This window comes from Podarcis tiliguerta, assembly GCF_965153285.1.
Source record: "Podarcis tiliguerta genome assembly, chromosome: 13".
NCBI lineage: Eukaryota > Metazoa > Chordata > Lepidosauria > Squamata > Lacertidae > Podarcis > Podarcis tiliguerta.
In genome coordinates this window covers 34,424,590-34,445,731 of record NC_139546.1, presented here as the reverse complement: position 1 = coordinate 34,445,731, position 21,142 = coordinate 34,424,590, and the positions used below count along the sequence as shown (strand labels likewise).

Here is a 21,142-nt window from a genome sequence, read left to right as displayed (position 1 = left end):
CTGCTGTTGCTTTTGAAATTGTGGTCCAGTAAGCTGGAAAAGCCTGCTCCAGAGGGGTTCCCCCCCCCCCCGGGCTTCCATCAAACCCAGAGACATCCTTGGGCCTTATGACCACCACATCTGCCCGAGGTACTCAGGATGTTGGAGAATCATAGAATCATAGAATCATAGAGTTGGAAGAGACCACAAGGGCCATCGAGTCCAACCCCCTGCCAAGCAGGAAACACCATCAGAGCACTCCTGACATATGGTTGTCAAGCCTCTGCTTAAAGACCTCCAAAGAAGGAGACTCCACCACACTCCTTAGCAGCAAATTCCACTGTCGAACAGCTCTTACTGTCAGGAAGTTCTTCCTAATGTTTAGGTGGAATCTTCTTTCTTGTAGTTTGGATCCATTGCTCCGTGTCCGCTTCTCTGGAGCAGCAGAAAACAACCTTTCTCCCTCCTCTATGTGGCATCCTTTAATATATTTGAACATGGCTATCATATCACCCCTTAACCTCCTCTTCTCCAGGCTAAACATGCCCAGTTCCCTTAGCCGTTCCTCATAAGGCATCGTTTCCAGGCCTTTGACCATTTTGGTTGCCCTCCATCCTTCTGATGGAGAATTCCATCAGAAACAGAAACGGAAATTGCCACAAGTTGCTCATTCACCCAGTTAGGAACAGAAATCACACGGACAAATATGAACAGCATTCACTATCCTTTTTTAAAAAGTCCACATACATTTTGTTCCTTTTCTTTCTTTTACATTTTCCATTCCCTAAAATGCATCGAAATTATGCAGTCAATGGGTTACATTCATTTCCGTCGCATTGCGTAGCGAGACAGATAACGTAGGTTTGAGCAGGAGTCGAACTGCCTGGTGGGGGGAGACTCCTCAGGGACTCTGTGCCCCGATCACGGGGGGCGGCAGCAGCGAGGCGTTCCGTCTCAGGTGCCAAAATGCCTCAGGCCGCCCTGAACAAGGTGCAACGTCATCTGAGTGAAAACCCATCATCGGTGCCTTGTGTAAGTCAGGGGTGGGGAACCTTTTTCCAGTCTGAGGGCAACTACTGCTTCTGAGCAAGCTTTCAGGGTCCACATGCCAGTGGTGGGCGGGGCCAGAGGCAAAAGTGGGCGGAGCAACGACCATCAATGTTACCGTCCTACAGCAGGCTAGTTTCACGCAACTCTCTCTCTCTTTCACCCAGGCAAAAAGGCACCATGAGAGTTGAAGGACACTTTCCGGCTGGGCAACAGGCTTGGCCCCTGCCTCCCAACCGGAGATCCCCTCTTCTCCCAGAGATCTCCTGGTATTCTTTATGATGGAATATGTGACTCACAACTATGTTGTTAATCTAGCTTTATTCTTCTTGGCACAACACAGCACCCTTTAGATCAAGGGTGGGGGACTTGTGGCCCTCCAGATGCTGTTGGACTACAACTCCCATCATCCCTTTCACTGACTATGCCGGCTGAGGCTCATGGGAGGTCCATCAAGGTCCAAGCAGGGCCACAGCTTTCCCCCTCCTGTGGTAGACCGTTCTCCTCAAAACTCTTCCCAGAACAAGTGGCTGCTTAAAAGAAGTGGACTGTCGTTCCATGTGGGGAAATCAGAAACAGGTGCCCAGAAGCTTCTCCAGGAGATGGTTTTTAATTTTAAATAGCATTTTTTAAATGTAAAAAAACCTGCCTCCCGTTCCCAATACCTTTTGGCGTTCAAAGCTAGTTTGCAACCCCTAAACGCAGATGGATTCTCTTAACTCTAAGCCAAGACAGATTTGGAATATTAAAAAAGAGGCGGCAAGAATGTTCAAGCGGTAAATTTGAAACGTCTGGAGAACTGCGGATCAGGAAGCAAAAGTTAACTTTTTTTAGCACCGGTGACTAGTGTACGAAAGCTAACTTTTGCCAGAGCAAAAAGTTTAGACTTGAGACTTCTGTGCTTCTGCGTGAATCCAAGAACATACTTTTAAAAAAATTAAAAACAGTCTCTTCCGGACAAATCCTGGATGTGTAAATACTTTTTTTAAAAAAAAACAAACAAACACAAAACATGTGTGAGTTTCTGTGTGGATTTAAACAGTTTTGAAGACACGTCAGTTTCTCCATCTCTCTCAATATTGCACTTTAAAAGCAGGAGGCGGTTGAATTTTGGAGCAGAGAGAGCAGCGGAGGCGGCGATTTCAGTCCAAAGATTCCTTCCCGTTGCACGGAAGATGCGAGCAGGAGCTCTTCTAAGCTCTGGGCACATCCCAGAGTGGAGTGTTTCGCCGCCACAAAGCGGCCTGCGGTTGTAACAGGCAGAAGAAGGCCACCTTTATCCGAGAGCATAACCGGTCCAGTCCAAACTTTGACAGAGAAAAAGGCAGGACTGTCAAAGCTATAGAACCAAGTCATAAATACAGCATTGGTAAGATGAGAGAGAAAAACGGAGAGGCTGTAGCAGGAGGAGGAGGAGGAAGAAGAAGAGGCGGCTCCGGTGGGGTGTTGCTCAGCCTACGTCAGACTGGGTAGACCCAGTCACTGGCGACACGTCCATACTGCAGGGAGAGAGAGAGAAATAAATAAATAAATAAATAAATAAGGGAAGGTGGGAAGATACTCCGTATTTTTCCGTGTATAAGTATATTTTCCCCCAAATTTTTTATGTTTAAATAAGGTGTCGCCTTATAATAATAATAATAATAATAATAATAATTTATTATTTATACTCCACCCATCTGGCTGAGTTTCCCCAGCCACTCTGGGTGGCTCCCAATCAAGTGTTAAAAACAATACAGCATTAAATATTAAAAACTTCCCTAAACAGGGCTGCCTTCAGATGTCTTTTGAAGATAAGATAGCTGCTTATTTCCATCACATCTGAAGGGAGGGCGTTCCACAGGGCGGGCGCCACTACCGAGAAGGCCCTCTGTCTGGTTCCCTGTAACCTCACTTCTCATAATGAGGGAACCGCCAGAAGGCCCTCGGCGCTGGATCTCAGTGTCCGGGCTGAACGGTGGGGGTGGAGATATACAGGACCAAGGCCGTTATACGCGGATAGTGCATAGTGCATTTTCTTGATTTTGAGTCCCCCAAAATAGGGGGCGTCTTATACACGGGGGCGTGTTATACATGGAAAAATACGGTAGTCAGTTAGCATGGCTGGAAATGCCACCTGGCCGCAAATTCACAGACAATGATATGCCCAGTAATGTCAACCCTGACTGGCAGCAGCTCCCCAGGAGTCTTTTCCTGGAGATGCTGCTGGGGGTTGAGTCTGGGGCCTATCCCTGAGCTGCGGCCACTTCCCTGCTTAGCTCTGGGCTTTGCAGCTGCCTGACACTGGGATAATGAGGGGAGAGGCAGAAATGGGCCCAACCCCACAATGCAGTAAGGGAGCAAAAGAAAGTCTATTTTCCCACCTCCCCTTAAATTGATGAGGTGGGGGGGGGTGTTTGGGGGTGGAAACAAACCACTCCCCCCGCCCAACACACAGCTTCAAAAATTCTGGGAAGGTTTTACATCCCTACAAAAAGAAAATTGCTGTGTGTGTCCACACACCTGCAGCTGAAAGGCACCAAGAGATTATCAAACATGTGGGGTGAACTGGTGGAAATGCAGGGAAGCGGCTTCCCCTAGCGATGGAAAGGGCATATCGTTCCAGATCAGAACGGGTGGAATCTGCTGCCAGCCCCCACTGTTCCTGTGTGCAGTTGTTCACAATTATCCCTTTACACTTCATTCTTCCAGGTTAAATCAACCTACAGTGGTAACTCGGGTTACATACGCGTCAGGTTACATAAGCTTCAGGTTACAGACTCCGCTAACCCAGAAATATTACCTCAGGATGAGAACAAAAATCGTGCTCTGGCGGCGCGGCAGCAGCAGCAGGCCCCATTAGCTAAAGTGGTGCTTCAGGTTAAGAACAGTTTCAGGTTAAGTACGGACCTCCGGAATGAATTAAGTACTTAACCTGAGGTACCACTGTATTAAATTCCTCTTGCATAGTGGGTACCAAAGGCAGGTTACTCCACAAGGTCGCTGCGCCCACTGGTGGCCAAACAGGGAACGACAGGCAGGATAAGCACCCAGGACTCTGCCCTTTGCCTACAAACTGTTTTCTTAAAATGAAAAAAAAAAACTTGTCCGTCCCCCCCACCCCGCCGCCCCACTTTGCTAAGCTATACCTGAATATCTGTCAGCTCCTTCAGAAACCGTTTTGCAATCTCAGGTCCGTTTTCCATGGTGGGGATATGGTAATTCTGACATGAGAGAGGAGGAGAGATTCGTCACGAAACATGAATCACAATTTGGACGGTTCAGAAAAGGCCAGTGCTGGGCCCATATGTCCTAACTCTCACCTTGCCCTGGTAGAAGATTTTATTCACGGGACAAACAACACAGGCCGTCCCCGCCCCAAACATTTCCTTGACTCTGTTTTCTTCCAGGCCTTGGATCAGCTCAGCCATTGTGATAACCTTTTCAGAAACTTTGAATTCCCCCTGGGTGGAAAGAGATTCAGGATTGAAAACAAGAAACAAACAAACCCATTGCCAGCTAATTTAAAAGCAGCAACATTAAACCTCTCAAGCTCAGTATGGAAGGAGTAGCAATGCAATCGTCATTGAGGAAAGAGGCTATAGCTCAGCGGGCAGAACATCTGCCTGGCATGCAGAAGTTTCCAGGTTCAATCCCTGGCATCTCCAGGAAGGGCCAAGAGCCGTGATCGAAACTCCCATTGTTCTGGACGCATTTTGGGACCAGGAATTTCAAGCAGTTTCTGAGCTCTGGGTGCAATACTGCGCCTAAGATTTCAGTTTAAAACTGCAGAGCAGAGGACCTTTTTCTGCCTCCTCACTTCCAGCTACTCTCTGAAGACTGGAGAATAGACCCACTTCAGAATATTATGGGGGGTGGGCAGGGGAAGGACTAGACAGTGTGAAAAATGAACTTAATATTTTAGCTGCAGTTCATTAATTTTCAGCTTTGTATTCTTGCTATGTACCGTATTTTTCGCTCTATAGGACACACCCGACCATAGGGTGCACCTAGTTTTTAGAGGAGGAAAACAAGAAGAAAATATTCTGAATCAAATGTGGTATAAACTACTGCATTTAATAAACAACCGGTATATCAGAATCATATTACAGCCATGTAAAGTGAACAGAAGTCAACAATGGCATTAAGAACCATCATCACTGTCATTAACAAATGAAGAGAGACTTTAAGGTTTGAGTACTCTTCTAGTCTTCTGCGAAGCCCAAGAACTCATCACTGCTAGAGTCAGAATTCATGAAGCTCAGTTGCTCACAATCACTGACATCACTTTCTTCGCTATCTTCATGTAAAATACCATCTTCGTTTCCATCCAAAGCATTGCTAATGCCACATTTTTTCCTCTCAGTCCTCTTCCTCCCTCTCTCAGCGAACAGCCTGGCCACTGCTCCAAAGCTTGAGGGGAAAGGGCAGGCTGACAGAGTATGGGGCAGGCTGACAAAAATTGAGGGGAAAGGGCAGGCTGCTGGGAGAACAGCACCCCCCACCCCCATTCAGCAGCCCAGGAGTGTGGGGCAGGCTGCCCCCTGTTCCACAAATTGAGGGTTAAGGGCAGGCTGCTGGCAGAATAGCACCCCCCACCCCCATTCAGCAGCCCAGGAGTGTGGGGCAGGCTGCCCCCTGCTCCACAAATTGAGGGTTAAGGGCAGGCTGCTGGCAGAACAGCACCCCCCCCCACCCCCATTCAGCAGCCCAGGAGTGTGGGGCAGGCTGCCCCCTGCTCCACAAATTGAGGGGAAAGGGCAGGCTGCTGGCAGAACAGCACCCCCCCCCACCCCCATTCAGCAGCCCAGGAGTGTGGGGCAGGCTGCCCCCTGCTCCACAAATTGAGGGGAAAGGGCAGGCTGCTAGCAGAACAGCACCCCCCACCCCCATTCAGCAGCCCAGGAGTGTGGGGCAGGCTGCCCCCTGCTCCAAAAATTGAGGGTTAAGGGCAGGCTGCTGGCAGAACAGCACCCCCACCCCCATTGAGCAGCCCAGGAGTGTGGGGCAGGCTGCCCCCTGCTCCACAAATTGAGGGGGAAGGGCAGGCTGCTGGCAGAACAGCACCCCCCACCCCCATTCAGCAGCCCAGGAGCGTGGGGCATGGGCACACAACCCTCCCACTGCTCTAAAGCTTTCCGGGGCTGCAGGGGGAAGCCGAGGCTGCCGGCAGAGGAGCGCCCCCCCCCCCACCAGAGAGCAGCCCAAGAACGTGCCACACTCCGGCAATTTGGCTCCAGGGACCACACATTCGCTCCATAAGACGCACAGACATTTGCCCTTACTTTTTAAGAGTAAAAAAGTGTGTCTTATGGGGCGAAATATACGGTATATATAAATAAAACGCACCTAGGCATTCCGTTGTTGCGCCCAGAACCTAGGTTTAATGTGCCATTTAGCTCCTAGCTTTCATATCTCAGTTCCTAACACAGGCTGGGAGAGTGCCCTACTTTGAAACCCTGCTGCCAGTCAGTGCAGACAATCTTAAGCTAGGTGGGCCAGCAGCCTGACTCCATACAAGGCAGTTTTGCATGTTTCTCTAACTTAGCTCATTCAACAAAATGCATTGTTTGCCCCTCCTCTCTAATGGCGTTGTGGGTGTGTTGAAAGATAATCTGGAGAAAGGAAAGAAAGATTTTTGCTGCAAAATTCCAGCTTGCAAATCCACCACCCACCCTCAGATCCATTCCAGCACTATCAAAAGTCTCCTGTTTTCTCCAAACTCACCCATTCGCGTGCCAGATCTAGAAGGCTTTGCCGTATCACACCGGGTAAGATGATTCCATTCAGAGGAGGGGTGACCAGCTCCAGATCTGGAAGGGGAGGACGCAGTGACAGACATGCAGAAAACATACACACAGAGAGAGAGCACAACTCCCTACAATTTTGCTTTTTTGGGTTTTTTTTTGTTAAGATCCAATTTTCTCAACCTCATAACTTCAAAGATAACATACTTTAAACTGCGTGGGCAACACATGTTGAATTGTCAGAAGCCGAAGAGGTGGATGAAAAGCCAAAAAGCCATAGAAGGTAATGGTTTTTTGATAACAATATAGAGAAGACTGTGTGTCTTTTGCTTTTAAATGGTGCATTTTCAACACATACCAGGCTGCCAGGAATGTTAGGCAACATATCTAGGCACTTCATAAACCGCAAAAAGATCAAAAGGGGAACAAAATCTGAGGGGCACGGGGCGGAATTATCTACCCGGATTGCACTTAGTAAGGAAAAGGTTCAGAAAAAAGAATCCTGCAGACATTTATTTTCTCCATAAATATGATGAGGTGACGCAAATTGTTTTACCTTTACATATGCTTTTAATTTCCTTCCAACGTGTTGTAATGCAACGGCAGCATCAACAGTGGACTCATCTTTTTGGGGGGGGCGGGATTTTAAGTCAGTTTGCAAAATTTTAAAATAAAAGTCCAAATTCTTTCTTTTAAAAAAAGAAAAGAAAAGCTAGAGGTGCCACCCGATTAAAGAAACCCTACTTGACTGAACATAGGAGTTTTAGCTGATTAATCAGATTTCATCAACATAAATTTGCATTTGAGAAATACAAAAAAATACATCTAAAGGGAAAAGAAATATACTTTGCTTCTGAATGAAGCATTAATATGTCCCCAGAAGCACCTGCTTTAGGAGAGGCATTCCCTTTTCCTTCACATACAGGGCGTCATTCAAATATTTTTAATTAAGTGGTGGCTGGTGCTCATTGGAAGTCATACAGCAGAAGGCAAGGAGACTAAGAGGAGGTGGAGCCAAAGCCAACGAGAGGCGGAGCCAGAGACAGTGAGGGGCAGGGCCAAGTAAGGCTAGTTCTGTTCCCACCTCCTTCCTCCCTGCTGAGTTCTACAAGGACAAGGCTGATGCAAAGAGCAGGAAGCTGGCAGGCCCTGCCACCCCCTGGACTGCCAATGGAGGTTGATGCAGCAGTGTCATCCCACATGCCCTAATAGACCAGCCAATGTTGCATTTATTTTATTTCATTCAGGTTATTTGCCTCCACTCTCAGAGGCAGTGAGTCTCAGTACGCCCATTGCTGAGAATCGCAGCTCTCGGCAACTCAAGGACCCAGTTCCTCACCTCCCTGCTGGTCTTTCCAAAGCACGAAGATGTTCATAGTCCCGACTTCTGTGATCTGGTGGTCGTCCCCGTAGAGCCAGAGAACCTGCTGGCAACCTTCTTTGGCGGCCTCCATCTGAACGTAAATGGTGGGGCCGTAGTTGCTAAGGGAAACACAAGAGCAAGGCAGGATTCCACCATCAGATTTTTTAAAAAAGGCATCTGCAGGTAGTAGAGAGTGTCGAGTCGACCCTCTCTTTGAAGATATGGGGAAGGCAGGGCAAAGTACCCGCCGAGAGCAGTTCGCAAAGCCATGAAAGGTAAAAATGCAAACCACAACAACATGCAAAAATTATTTCGCTCAGTGACAGCGATAAAAAGAGCCTCAGCTGTTCAAATGTCAGCTTAAGAGAGTGGGGACCAGCCTTCCCCAATCCAGTGATGGAGGAGGCTCAAACAGGTGCAGGTAAGAGAGTCCTAGGTGAAGTCTAGATAGAGCTGGGCGATATCAGCTTTTCAGCATTGTGGTGTAAGACCTACACTGGCTCCCAGTACGGATCCGAGCACAATTCAAAGTGTTGGGGCTGACCTTTAAAGCCCTAAACGGCCTCAGACCAGTATACCTGAAGGAGCATCTCCACCCTCATCGTTCTGCCCAGACACTGAGGTCCAGCGCTGAGGGCCTTCTGGCAGTTCCCTCACTGTGAGAAGTGAAGCTACAGGGAACCAGGCAGAGGGCCTTCTCGGTAGTGGCACCAGCCCTGTGGAACACCCTCCCACCAGATGTCAAAGAGAACAAAAACTACCAGACTTTGAGAAGACATCTGAAGGCAGCCCTGTTTAGGAAAGCTTTTAATGTTTGATGCATTGCTGCATTTTAGTATTTTGTTGAAAGCCGCCCAGAGTGGCTGGGGAAGGCTAGACAGATGGCCGGGGTATAAATAATAAATTATTATTATTGTTGTTATTATTATTAAGCTTGTTTCTCTCTCTGCATCGAATGAGGGCAGAGTGCAATGGCGGTTTCACTCAGTGACCTATCGTTGGTGAAACTCCTGCCTCTCCTGGTTCCCTCAGTTAGCAGCACCCACTGGAGGAAGGAACACTTGACTCCCTCCAGTGGACGTGGCTAGCCGAGGGACTCAGGAGCAGTGGTGGTTTCACCATCAGAGAAGCGGACACGAAGCAATGGATCCAAACTACAAGAAAGAAGATTCCACCTAAACATTAGGAAGAACTTCCTGACAGTAAGAGCTGCTGTGGAATTTGCTGCCAAGGGGTGTGGTGGAGTCTCCTTCTTTGGAGGTCTTTAAGCAGAGGCTTGACAACCATATGTCAGGAGTGCTCTGATGGTGTTTCCTGCTTGGCAGGGGGTTGGACTCGATGGCCCTTGTGGTCTCTTCCAACTCTATGATTCTATGATTCTTCTATGATTCTATATCTGAGTGAAGCTGACATGGCGGTCCGCTCCTCATACCGGTCCTGGGCGATATGAAGTCCCTGTGAAGTCCCTGGCATTTCCAGTTAAATTATTTCAAAACACCTGGGAAATAAGCCCCCTTTTCTCTCTCTTCCTGAGATCTTGGACATCCACGGCCAGTCGGGCTAGACAGGAGTAGCCAATGCAGATGTTACTGGAATACAACTCCCATCTCTCCCAACTATTAGCCATGCTATCTGGGGCTGATGGGAGTTGCAGTCATCAAGACCCGGAAGCCACCACGCTGGTTGCCCCTGGATTCGGCAGCATTGGGCTGGAGACCATCCTGCCGCCGTACCTGTTGAAACAGAAGCCGTACTCACCCGCCCACCTTGCAGTCCCCCACGCCGCCCATCCAGGCACGGACAAAGCGAGGGTCGGCCAATAGGGAAACGGGGCTGAAGGTGCCGGTAGCGAAATAGGCTCCCACAGGGCCCAGGATCACGTAGAGCAAGGCGTGCCTGGACTTGGCGACCCCCAAGGAGGGCTGTGGAGAGGGAGAGAAAGAGAGCAAGGTGTTGGCACAGGCGTTGGCTGGTGGCCATTGGAATGGGCAAAGTGGGAAGAAGGGCAGCCCCGCAGGGGACGGAGTCAGAGTCAACGAGAGCCAATGGCAGGGGCAGCCAGCTCATTCTGTTTCTGTCCCCATCCTCTTCCCGCTGCTCCTCCCTCAAGGGTGACCCTGAGAAGGAAGACGCCAAGAGGCTGGGCTGCTTGTAAGATGGCGGACTGAGGATGGTGCGCCCCCAATGGACCAAGCTCCCCTAATTGGCAGTCGAGCAATACCCTCCTTTGGCTCTGCTGCGACAGGCCAGCTCCATCAAGCCTCCCTCCTGTTCCCTCAACAGTCCCCATTCCATCAGGCTGCCTCCGTGCGAGAAACAGGAACCAGGGCACATTCCATCAGGTTTGATGGCCTCACTCCATCAGGCACCTCCTGCCCCAAACTACACTACCTGGCCAATCTAGGAACCACTGTTTAGAAACTGGGGGTGCCTGAATTATGATTTCCCCCTCCCCCTTTTCCCTGGGGTGCTGTGGCCTTTTTGTAGAGACTGCCTGTAAGCCGCTGAGGGAGCTTTTCTAGCAATAAATAAAATATAGTCATACATTGGAAGTTGAACAGCCTAGTTCTCAAACGTTTTGGCTCCCGAACGATCAAACCTCGGAAGTGAGTGTTCCGGTTTTCGAACGTTCTTTTGGAACATGTCTGATGGGGCTTCCGTGTGGGATATAAAGCTGTCAGTCAAGTCCAACATTCCGAGAGGACTAAGTGCCTCTATGGGGCAGGCAGTTTTGTCAGTTGGTCGGTTGCTGCAAGGAGTGTTAACTGGTAACTGCTCGGATGCAGTCTTCTCATGACTCACTACTATCTAGTATATAGTTTATCTGTTATGTAACCTAAGCCTGCCCTTAAGGAACAACTCTGTAAACCTGAATGAATCTGATAGTAAAGTAGCTTATGTTAATATGATTCAGATTCATGTGTGTTTTCTTTAAGAGGGACAGAAAGGGATTATCAACCAGGAAGGTATAATTATTGATAGGACTCAAACGAGTTAGCAACCCGCTTATCGCTGCATAAACTCAAACAGGGGATGGTTTAAACTCTGCTAAATTATATAACCATTCCCACATTCCCCGGTTTCCGACTGGCTGCAGAAGCTTCCTGCAGCCAATCAGAAGCTGCACTTTGGTTTCCGAATGTTTTAGAAGTCGAATGGACTTCTGGAACGGATTCCATTTGACTTCCAAGGTATACTTTAAAGAGGAGAGTGGGGAGGTGGGCCCAGGAAACACACCTCGGTGCCGATGAAGGTGGGGCGGATGTAGAGGCTGGTGGCGTCGGCGTGGGGGACCCAGTCTTGGTCCAGGTGGATCAGCCGCCGGATGCATTCGAGAAGCTCAGACTTGTCGAAGGGCTGTTGTGCAGAAGGGAGGGGTAAGGAAAGAGCAAGTAAGACCGGTGATGCTGTTTCCCCTTCTCCTTCCTGGACCCTAAGAGTCTCAAGGCGAGCCTCTTTCCCCACTCCCACGGAAAGATGCTTTAGGGCTGCAGCCCAACGGCAGAGCATCTTGCCCTGCATGCAGAAGGTCCCGAGTTCGAGTCCCGGACTCCGTAGTTAAAAACTCTGGAGGGCCACTTCTTCGAACACGCTCGCACCCTGTGCGGAGAAAGGGACTGCATCGCCGTTGGTGCCGAGGAGAGAAAAGAGGAAGGGCGAGCCGAATGCAAGAAGTTCAGGCTTTGCCCTGGGGCGGTTGGGTCAATGTAGGTGCTCAGCAATCTGTGCATCCATTTGAGAAGGTGGCAAGGCAGCCCTACTGTGTTCAGGGACCCTCCTACATGACCCAAGGATGAGCAGGGTGGGGCGGGCCTGGGTCTCAGCCCCCAAACCTTGAAGCACTATTGGGGGGGGGCAGATCCGAAGACGGCTCAAGATGCAGCAACCCACGGTTCCTGCAGGAGAGGGAGGCAAAGGGTTGCCTCACCGGAAGTACCCACCGGCAGGGAAGTACGGAGCGCGGAACGTAACATGCGGTTCATGTTCATCATGGGACGGAAAAGTTGGATACGCTTGTCTGGGCCCCGGAATGCCTTCATCCCCTCAAAGAGCTAGATGGGAGAGAGAGAGAGAGAGAGAGAGAGAGAGAGAGAGAGAGAAGAATCGTATGGAAGAAACGAGCTATTTAGAGACTCTACCTAGTGAAACTGAGAGCGGAGACTCTTTTTATATAGGAAGCAGTTACCTCCACTGAGTAGTGCAGGGCAGAAGAGGCTGGATGCAGCGAGAGATTCTGGAAAGGTTTGATGTGTGGCTTCCCCCAGCCTTTCTCCTGGCTCCATTCTATCATGAGCATGTGGTCGGTGAAATACTTGCCAAAGACCAGGTCCTTGGGGTCCGGTTTGGACTTTGGGTGCTTGTTCAATTCAATCTGGAGGTCCGAGGCCTGGTTTTGAAACCAAACAAGAAACAGGGACCGTTCATCAGTCAGGCCTCCATGAGGACTAGGACTAGGAATTTGCTTTTTCAATATCAAACTGCGAGGGTTCGGATCCAACCCGCATCTTCCTAGCTCAGATTCCCCCCAGATTAGGAGTTCTTGAGCCCGCAAGTTTCCTCACCTTGAACGTGGTGCTTAAAAATCTCTGGGGACCGAGAAGAGAAATTAGCGCATCGCTGGTCCTCCCTCTCAAAACCTAGAAGGCAAGATGGAAAACGGCTAAGAACTGGCATTAAAGCTTGTCCCTATTATTTAACACATAGAAAACACATAGAATTTTCTAAGCACTGTGCATATATTAAAAGAGGAGACAGCCCCTGCCTGCAGGTTCCACTGACCTGTAGTAACAGACAACGATACAAAAGGAAAAGGGAATGAGGAGGGAAGAGGAAATCAATCCCTGGGGCAACTGGTCCTTCTCTGGCTAATGGATGGGGCCAAGATAGTCACCTAGGTGGCAGTGGGTGCAGCTCCCCAGTGGCCAGCAGTGCCCTGGCTGGTGGCGGAGTACGTCTCCCTTTGGTTCTGCAGCCCTAGATCATGGTTATAGATCGTGCTACTAAAAAAACCCACAGTCAAGTCCAGTATCAGGAATAGAATCAACACAGGGCCTCTGCAATGCCTTGGTCTTCAGCCTCTGCCTAGTAGGCCAAAGCTCCCAGCAATGTTCTCTGAGGCAAGAGAGCAGGACCGAGCTACTAGGCCTCACACATCCCATTCTGGAAGACAAGTCTTCCCTCTGCCCTAACTCTTACCCTGCCCCTGGCTCAGCGGCTGCAGCAGGAGCATGCCTAGTGAATGTTAATCCAGAGGTATTCATTCCTGAGAAAACACAGTGTCCATCGCCCATACTGGCTGGGACTGATAGGAGTTGGAGTCTGACAACATCCGTGGGAACTTATGGGTTTCCACCCCACCCTGGCTCCAAACCCTAAGAAAGCAGGGCGGAGAAAAGCCTCTATTGCAGGGGTTGGCAAGGTTTACCTCACCTGGGCCAGTTCACTGCAGCGCAGATCCCACTGTGGGCTGGATTGCGCACACGCACCTACGTCTACACAAACACAATTTCCGGCGTCTGCGCAGACGCAATTTCCGGCGCCATGGAAGCGAATCCCTGCACTGGTTTAGTGCAGCATGCGGGGACTGGCCAAGCGTGCGGCGCAGTTCGGGGGTGGCTCGTGGGCCAGTTAAACGACCCCTGTGAGCCGCTTGTGACCCATGGGCCTTTGGTTGCCGCCCCCTGCTCTACTGGGATCTTCAGAGAGCTGCTGCCAATCAAAGTCCTGTAGCTAAGGTGGACCCATGATCAGGCTCCAGGAAACCCTTATATTCTCATAGGAGAGTGTGTGACTCTTGTTAGGAAGAGGAAAGCCCAGAGCAGGGACTCATTCAGAGACACCACAAGCACCCTCCTGCAGGGCGGGTCATGCTGCTGGGTCTTCTGCCTCAGGATTAAAAGGAACAAACAAGCCAGGCAGCCTCAGTCCAGGACTTGCTGCTAACCCAACTTCTCTAATCACTCCTTCGCCATGAACAAACAGATTCAGTTAATGTGTAATCTGCAAACACCAGGGGAGCCATGAGGCAGGGGCCTTCAGGGAGCTAAGCAGCTGACATCCCTGGGTGGGTGTGGGTGGGTGAGAGAGAGAAATCTTGCCCTGCTCTACGCCTGCTTTCTGCTGCTGCTGCTACATTGGCAACCAGTGCCACGGCTTTCAAAAGTGCTGCCTTCATTGCCAGGCTCAGCAAAGGGAGCACAAAAGGCTGGTGATCCGAGCGTGGGAACACTGCAATTTCTATTTGTGAGGCAGCCATTCCCCAATCAGAGGCGGGAACAAGTTTCCCACTCCTTCCCCTCCTTTCTATCTCCTTTTTTTTGGAGGGGGGGGGGAGGAACTCCCAGAGTTGAACTTCAGCCCCTGTTGCATCACAGCAGTCCAGGGTGGAAGGGAGCAGGAACAAAGAGCGGCGGAGATCACTGGTACGGCGAGATTCTTTTAAAATACTATTTTCTTTCAAAGCACGGAGAAAGCACAGCTCTTCTTGGTGAAGAAAAAGGGGAAGATTTTAAAAGGTAAGCTTGCATGAATATGGGCGCTAAGGCGGTTTGGATCCTCTCCTCCTGTCCTCTACCCTTAACTGGGAATCATGCAATTCACTGGGAAGTGAGGAGCAGGGAGATAGTGGATCCCATGGGCTGGAAAGGGGATCAGGGAAACCCTTTCCTAGTGAGCCAGCTTCTGTAAGAGTATGCAAGGTTTGAAGCCGCACAGAGTTCTTGATCAGGCCCTGAAGGTGTGAGCTGCTTGCAATGAATTGTGATGATTTATGAAGTGGCAGCTTTCAGAAGGATGGCAAGAGACTCTGCTTTCCTCCTCAACTCAGGGAAAGGAAAGACACCACGCTTAAGAGAGATGTGAGCTTCTGGGGGGAAAGTACAGTGGTACCTCGGGTTAAGTACTTAATTCGTTCTGGAGGTCCGTGCTTCACCTGAAACTGTTCTTAACCTGAGGTACCACTTCAGCTAATGGGGCCTCCCCCTGCTGCCACCGTGCAATTTCTGTTCTCATCGTGAGGTAAAGTTCTTAACCCGAAGTACTATTTCTGGGTTAGCGGAGTCTGTAACCTGAAGTGTATGTAACCCGAGGTACCACCGTACTTTAGAAGAACCTGGATGAATATTAAAATGCATTTGTAGCTTGGCCTTCCTTCCATTAGCTTAGTATAGCAGCTGTGGAGTAGGTTATGGCCCCCTCCCCATTAGCCACATGAGGCTAGGCAGGGAGAGAGAGAGAGAGAGAGAGAGAGAGAGAGAGAGAGAGAGAGAACGAACAGCCGGTCAAAGGTTATTTAACAAGCTTCATGGCCGAGGGGGAATCTGAACTCTGGATCTCCCTGGCCAAGGTCTTACACTCTAACTCTTACATGGCTCTGGCTCCAGCTGGATAGAAATTTCACAGGCAAGCACTGCCAGCAGAGAGCCTAGAAGCCTATGCATTGACAAAATCTAGCATCAAAAGCTGGGGTATAGAAGCCGGCATTAAGGAGAACGGCTTTGTTTTGGGGACAGGGAGGCCGAGGCAACCAGGCCAGTGAGCAGGAGACTCCAGGCTTGTGAACAGGCTTGCTTCTGTTCTCCCTGCTGGAATATACAGTTTCGCCAACCAGAGCCAGACAACATAATGGCAGCTCAGGGGTCAGGCCAAACGCAAAGTAATAGGGCAGAGCCTATTACTTGTGAGCCAGCCTTGGTGTAAGCTGCCTCCATCAAGATGTTTTGAACCACAACTCCCATCATCCCTGGGCAGCATGATTGGAGTTACAATCCAAAACACCTTGAGGGGGCAGGTTGGACCACGGGTGCCATAGAGTGGTTCTAAAGAAGGGTTCTTGGAGCAATGTGAGAAGCTGGTCAGATTCTTTCTCCATCCACTCCAGAGCTGCGTAGTCCTACTGGTGGTGGCTCCCTGGGGTGTCGGACACAGAAGTATTTCCCCCTGCCTTCTCCTCACCCCCATAGGCCCCAGTTGAATTGGCAATGCCAGGAACTGAACCTGGGCCCTTTCACAATGTGCTCTACCACTGAGCAATGGTCATTTCCCCAACTCATTTCACCAGGGGCCCAAAGATAGGGTTGGGGTTTAAAACCGGTAACTGCAGAATGGCCTGGAAGCTAGGACCCCAATATTTAGTGGAAGAAGAATGGGTTTTAAGTGGACCTGGGCTCTAGGATTTCATACTTAGGATAGGCAAGGACTCCACATAGGGTGGGAGGAGGCTCAAAGTAATACAAACTATTTATTTCCGGTTTTCCTTCTGCTGGGAAGACATTTTACTGTTATGGGTGATGACAGGGAGTCTTGTGGACTGAATATCTGCCTCCCACTCCCCATGATAGAGCTGCTGTACATTTTTCAGTTGTGTGCCTGGAAGAAATTCAACAGATCTTCAGGCACAAAAATGCAATGCTGCGAGGGAAATGCCTACTGAATTTCTGCCTGCAAGATACCTATTTTAAAGGTGCACAGGCTCAGAAAAAGAAAAGGCAGCGACTGTGAGTGCAGGGTGCTCTGGGTGTGAAGCATCAACAGGCTTCCAGACAATGTGTAGTTAGCAGATTTTGCAATCTGGGAAAAGATTGTTTAAATGGATGCAGAAAACAATTCCAACAGCAGGGGGCAGCAAGAGGCAAAGAACCTTGGAAAATCTTTACAGCACATATATACCATTTACATTGATGACCTGAAATGACCAGCTCTGTGTTTACAGACACTTCCCTTTTCTGGAAGGGAGTCCAGTTCACTGGTGATCAGGTAAATGGCTATTTAGAATGGTCCATAAAATGTTTCAGCCTTTAGCCGGTATACTTCTTGGGCTGTGTGTACACTATCCCAAAAGTATTCAAATTTTGCACATGCAAAAATCAGTAATTAGCCTCATTTATGCAAATGAAATATATCTGCATGCATCTCCTTACTTTGCCTACATCATTCTGTTTTCCCAAAACCAGTTTTTAAATTTTGAAATCCTCAGCTTGGGCTAAATTGTTTTGTTTTGCCTTGCTTTTTCATACGGGAAAATACATAGAGCTAAGGAAAATGCATTTTTCTCCAAAACTACAAGGACTAGAAAGTTGAGCAAATTTGAATGGAAGACAGAATTCTTAAGCCCTCGCATTCCAATCCAGATAAGAGCCTGCCCTCAAGCAAAAAACCTGCTAAGGCTGGAATACAACCCTGGGGGTGACTGAACCAGTTTCTTTCTTCTAAATGGGTGCCTGGGATCAAAGCCAATGCAGGCCCAGAGAATTCCCCTTTCCTTGGAGGAACAATAGGACACGACTGAGCGTGAAAGATTCCGCCTTATCACTCTAAGAAATGGGGGCTGAGCCAACAGAATAGCAGCATGTAAAGGGGGCAGTGAGAGGTGGCAGGTGGTGACATATAGTTCCACAAGAGGAGTCCTCCTGGATCAGGCCAGTGGCCCATCCAGGATCCTGTTCCCACAGTGCCTCTGGGAAGCCTGCAAACAGGACCTGAGGGCAACAGCACATGCTCTCCACTTATTCAGAACATACCCATCCTGGCTAGTGGCCACTGATGGCCTTAGTTGTTGTTGCTGGCATCTGTCTGTCTCAAGAGACAGTCCAAAGGGAAGCACAGCAATACATTTGGCACCAGCTTGGCTGCAGGAGTTGCCAGAAGGAGGCCTACAAGGTACTGTCCAACCGTCTTAGGGACTCTAGTCTGGATTTGTGTAGGGTTTACTCCTTAGCCTTTTCTTCTCCCACGGATATCCCCACAAGGCAGCAGATGTTTAGGACGAGAGCTTTCCTTCTCCTAAATGGGCTACCTTCCCAGGTTGGCAAGCCCTCACGTCCCTCCACAGCACATGCAGAAACCGCCTTCTTGGCCGCTGGACTCACTATTGGTCTTGTTGAACCTGCCTAATGCTCTTTTTAAGCCATCCAAGTGGGCGGTCACTGCTACCTCTCATGGAAGCACATTCCATTGTTTAACTATGCCCTGTGTGAAGGACTTCTTTCCTTTGTGTGCCCCAATTCTTCCAGCATTCAACTTCCACAAGCATTACAATCCTGTGTGGGTAGCTTGTGGGCCTGGGAAACTTGAGCTGAAACTCTACCTGAGTCACAGAGACACATCACTAGCTCTTGGCCTCAGTTTGCCATCTGTAAAATGGTCTCCCAGACCGTTTATAATGCTCTGCACTAGTTCCCTAACCAGAGTATCTGCTTTGCCTTCAGCTTCTTAACACCCCTTTCCTTGCTTCCCTTCGCTTTACATGACAGATGAGGCAGGCCCTGAACAAATTAAGGCAAAACAGGGGATTCAGTTGATATGCCAGCTAAATGTACAAAATCAGCTGAGGGGAAAGAGATGGGCCGCTGGGAGAAATCGGATACCCCAGGACGCACCGCTGAAGGCCTCAAGAGCCACGTGGCAGAGAGCAAACTAGCTTGACAGCAGACATGAAATTCTAGCCTCCGAGCATTAAGTCAACCTCTAATTAAGGGGATTAGGAGGCAAATGAGGGATTGTGAGAGATTAATAACAACCACAAGAGGGAGCGTTTTAATGCTCTCCCGTGAAATAGAGAAGCCAGCATCGGTCCGCAGAAGCAATAGCCACAAAACTGAACAAGAAGGGCAGGTTGCTCAAAGCCATTGCAGTACAGTGGTACCTCAGGTTACAGACTCCGCTAACCCAGAAATAGTACCTCGGGTTAAGAACTTTGCTTCAGGATGAGAACAGAAATTGCACATCAGCGGCGAAACAAGGCCCCATTAGCTAAAGTGGTACCTCAGGTTAAGAAAGGTTTCAGGTTAAGAACGGACCTCTAGAATGAATTAAGTTCTTAACCCAAGGTACCACTGTATTTCAAGCGGAGGCTCTTTCTGTGGTGGGTCTCTGCTCTGCCAGTCCCGATTCCCCATACCACTTGGCCCTCAGTTTTTACCTTTCATCCACCCGCTGTCTCCATCCGGAGCACCTCTGCCTAAAAAGGGCAAATCTCCTAATGTGTCCTCACCCAGATTTACAGACCTACGTAAATGTGCCCAAAGGCCAAGTGTGGTGGTTCGATGCCCTCAGTGGCATGAGTTATTCCAGAGGAGAAAGGGAGACAATGCATCAGGGGTAGTAATGGGGTGGTGCCCTCCAGCTGCTGCTGGACTCCAACTCCCATAAACTCTGTGGGCAATACTGGTTTAGAGGAATCAGGGGAATTGTAGTGCAACATCTGGAGGGAACCACATTGGCTATCTGAACACTACACCAACATCCCTGAACCAGCATCTTTGTCTCAGACCTTCCCTGGCCCACTGACATTGGACAGATGCCCTCACTACATTGTTTGATATACATGCTGAAAAGCAAGCCTACCCAGACATACAACTTGGTTACTTATATTTGTTTTTAAACTTTTGTCTTTGTTTCATAATTATGATATATTTGGGTTGTTGCTTTTTTTAATGGTGGATTTTGATTTACATTTTATCTACTATTTATCTGTATGCTACTTGGAGACTTTTGATCAAGTGGATTATAATTTTTCGAAATGCAAAAAAATAACTTTTGGGTGCAGCGCCAGGTGGCTTTTTCTGCAGGCCCTGTCACAAATCACTGAACAATCTAATTTAAAAACGGCCACCTTAAACACACACAAGGCGGCAGCAGGTGGTAATCTGATACTACCGCTTCCAAGCTTTTCCATCACGAAGATTCACATCAGATGTGGATATGAAATCTATTATGAGAATCATCAGTGCAGTGTAGCAATTAAGAGTGTTGGACAAAGACTGGGGAGGCCTGTGTTCAAACACCCAATTTGGCCATGTAAGTCATTAGGTAGCTTTGGACTAGTGATTATATCTCATCCTGATCTAAAACCTCGCAGGACTTTTGTAAGAACAAAGTGGGGAAGACCTTAAACAGACAGTGACTGGACCTGTGGAAATAGAAATATCACATGCACTTAAGAAAAACCCTGCTATGAAAGGCCCATCTGCACCAACATCTTGTTCTCAAAGTGGCCAGCTAGATGCCCATGGGAAGGCCACAAGCAAGACCTGAGAGCAACAGCACTCCCTGCCCACTTGTGATTCTCAGCAGCTAGTATTCAGAGGCAGTGGAAGCAGAACATAGGCATGATGGCTAGTAGCTATGATAGCCTTATTCCCCATTGTAGTTAACCTCCCACCGAATCACAGCCACTTTACTTTCTGGTAGCCAGAACACATCTAAGCGGAAATGTTTTCTCACCAACTAATCATTCCCCACTCATTCCTAACTAAACGTTCTGCAGAACTCAGCTACTGGGATCAAAATAAAGAATACCAAAAAAGCAAACATATGGAACTGAGGATATATAAACTAAATAAGATGTGATTTAATATGCAGTTGCTTCCTTTAAACCAGGACAGTACAGGACCTGTTATATATGCACACCTTTGTCTCTCTCTGTAATTTTCCTTAAGGCTTCTCTCATCTCTCCTCTTTTTCTTCTTCTCTTAGGGAAGCATAAGCAAAACAAAACAAGAAAACGGTGGCAGTGGTTGCCCACGCATCAGGCCTATGATCTAAAGCAGGTATGGACAGACATTAGGCTGGCGCAATCTACTTTGCTGTTCTTTTTACTTGGACCCTGAGGTGCGCCAACCAAGTGCAAAATGGTGGCTGAGGGAGGCGAAACCACCTACCTCCTTGCAATCCATGAGCCATACATTGTAATTATCTACATAGACGAGTACAAATCTCAGTTATTACAGATCAGGGGTTCTAAAGCTCCAGTTTAAAGGGGGAAAGCCTTGTTGTTCTTACTCTACAGCTGGAAGTTAGGAGCCCTTGCTAATCTACTGCAATCAGCCAATGGTACTACTATAACATCCAGGTCTTCAAAGCTAGCATTAACACCTGGCAGAGCCATGTTTACCCGGGGTGCGGGGCACCCAGGCGCCGAATTCTGGGGGGCACCAGGTGCCCGGCTCTGAAGCTGCCTAAGTTCTTAACTATTTACCTGTTATGAAATAATAATTTTGATCAAGCTAGAAAAACAAAATACATGCCC

At 48.8% G+C, this 21,142-nt stretch overlaps 1 protein-coding gene and 1 long non-coding RNA gene across 7 annotated transcripts in view; one reads left to right on the top strand and one right to left on the bottom strand.

Annotated features, from left to right (window-relative positions):
- Positions 1–688: 688 nt before the first annotated feature.
- Positions 689–21,142, bottom strand: part of LOC310663602 (branched-chain-amino-acid aminotransferase, mitochondrial-like) — a 24,079-nt gene continuing 3,625 nt past the window's right edge. The window contains exons 1-11 of one of the 4 annotated variants that reach the window (XM_083411645.1): positions 20,524–20,574; positions 12,678–12,752; positions 12,302–12,502; positions 12,057–12,167; positions 11,353–11,472; positions 9,874–10,037; positions 8,092–8,234; positions 6,733–6,818; positions 4,329–4,469; positions 4,155–4,229; positions 689–2,525 (exon numbers count right to left, since the gene is read on the bottom strand). In XM_083411645.1, the coding sequence (XP_083267771.1) occupies positions 2,487–2,525; positions 4,155–4,229; positions 4,329–4,469; positions 6,733–6,818; positions 8,092–8,234; positions 9,874–10,037; positions 11,353–11,472; positions 12,057–12,167; positions 12,302–12,412 (990 nt within the window). In that variant the 5' untranslated portion in view covers positions 12,413–12,502; positions 12,678–12,752; positions 20,524–20,574 and the 3' untranslated portion in view covers positions 689–2,486. Of the gene's footprint in view, positions 3,729–3,949; positions 4,230–4,328; positions 6,240–6,523; positions 6,819–8,091; positions 8,235–9,873; positions 10,038–11,352; positions 11,473–12,056; positions 12,168–12,301; positions 12,503–12,677; positions 12,753–20,523; positions 20,575–21,142 lie in introns of those variants that run through there. The other 3 variants (XR_014504537.1, XR_014504538.1, XM_083411644.1) reach the window with 3 other exon arrangements.
- The window catches only part of LOC310663627, a 12,706-nt gene continuing 5,353 nt past the window's right edge, over positions 13,790–21,142 (top strand). For all 3 annotated transcript variants that reach the window (XR_014504542.1, XR_014504543.1, XR_014504544.1), the window contains exons 1-2: positions 13,790–14,630; positions 20,590–20,663. This is a non-coding gene — a long non-coding RNA (uncharacterized lncRNA). The remainder of the gene's footprint in view (positions 14,631–20,589; positions 20,664–21,142) is intronic.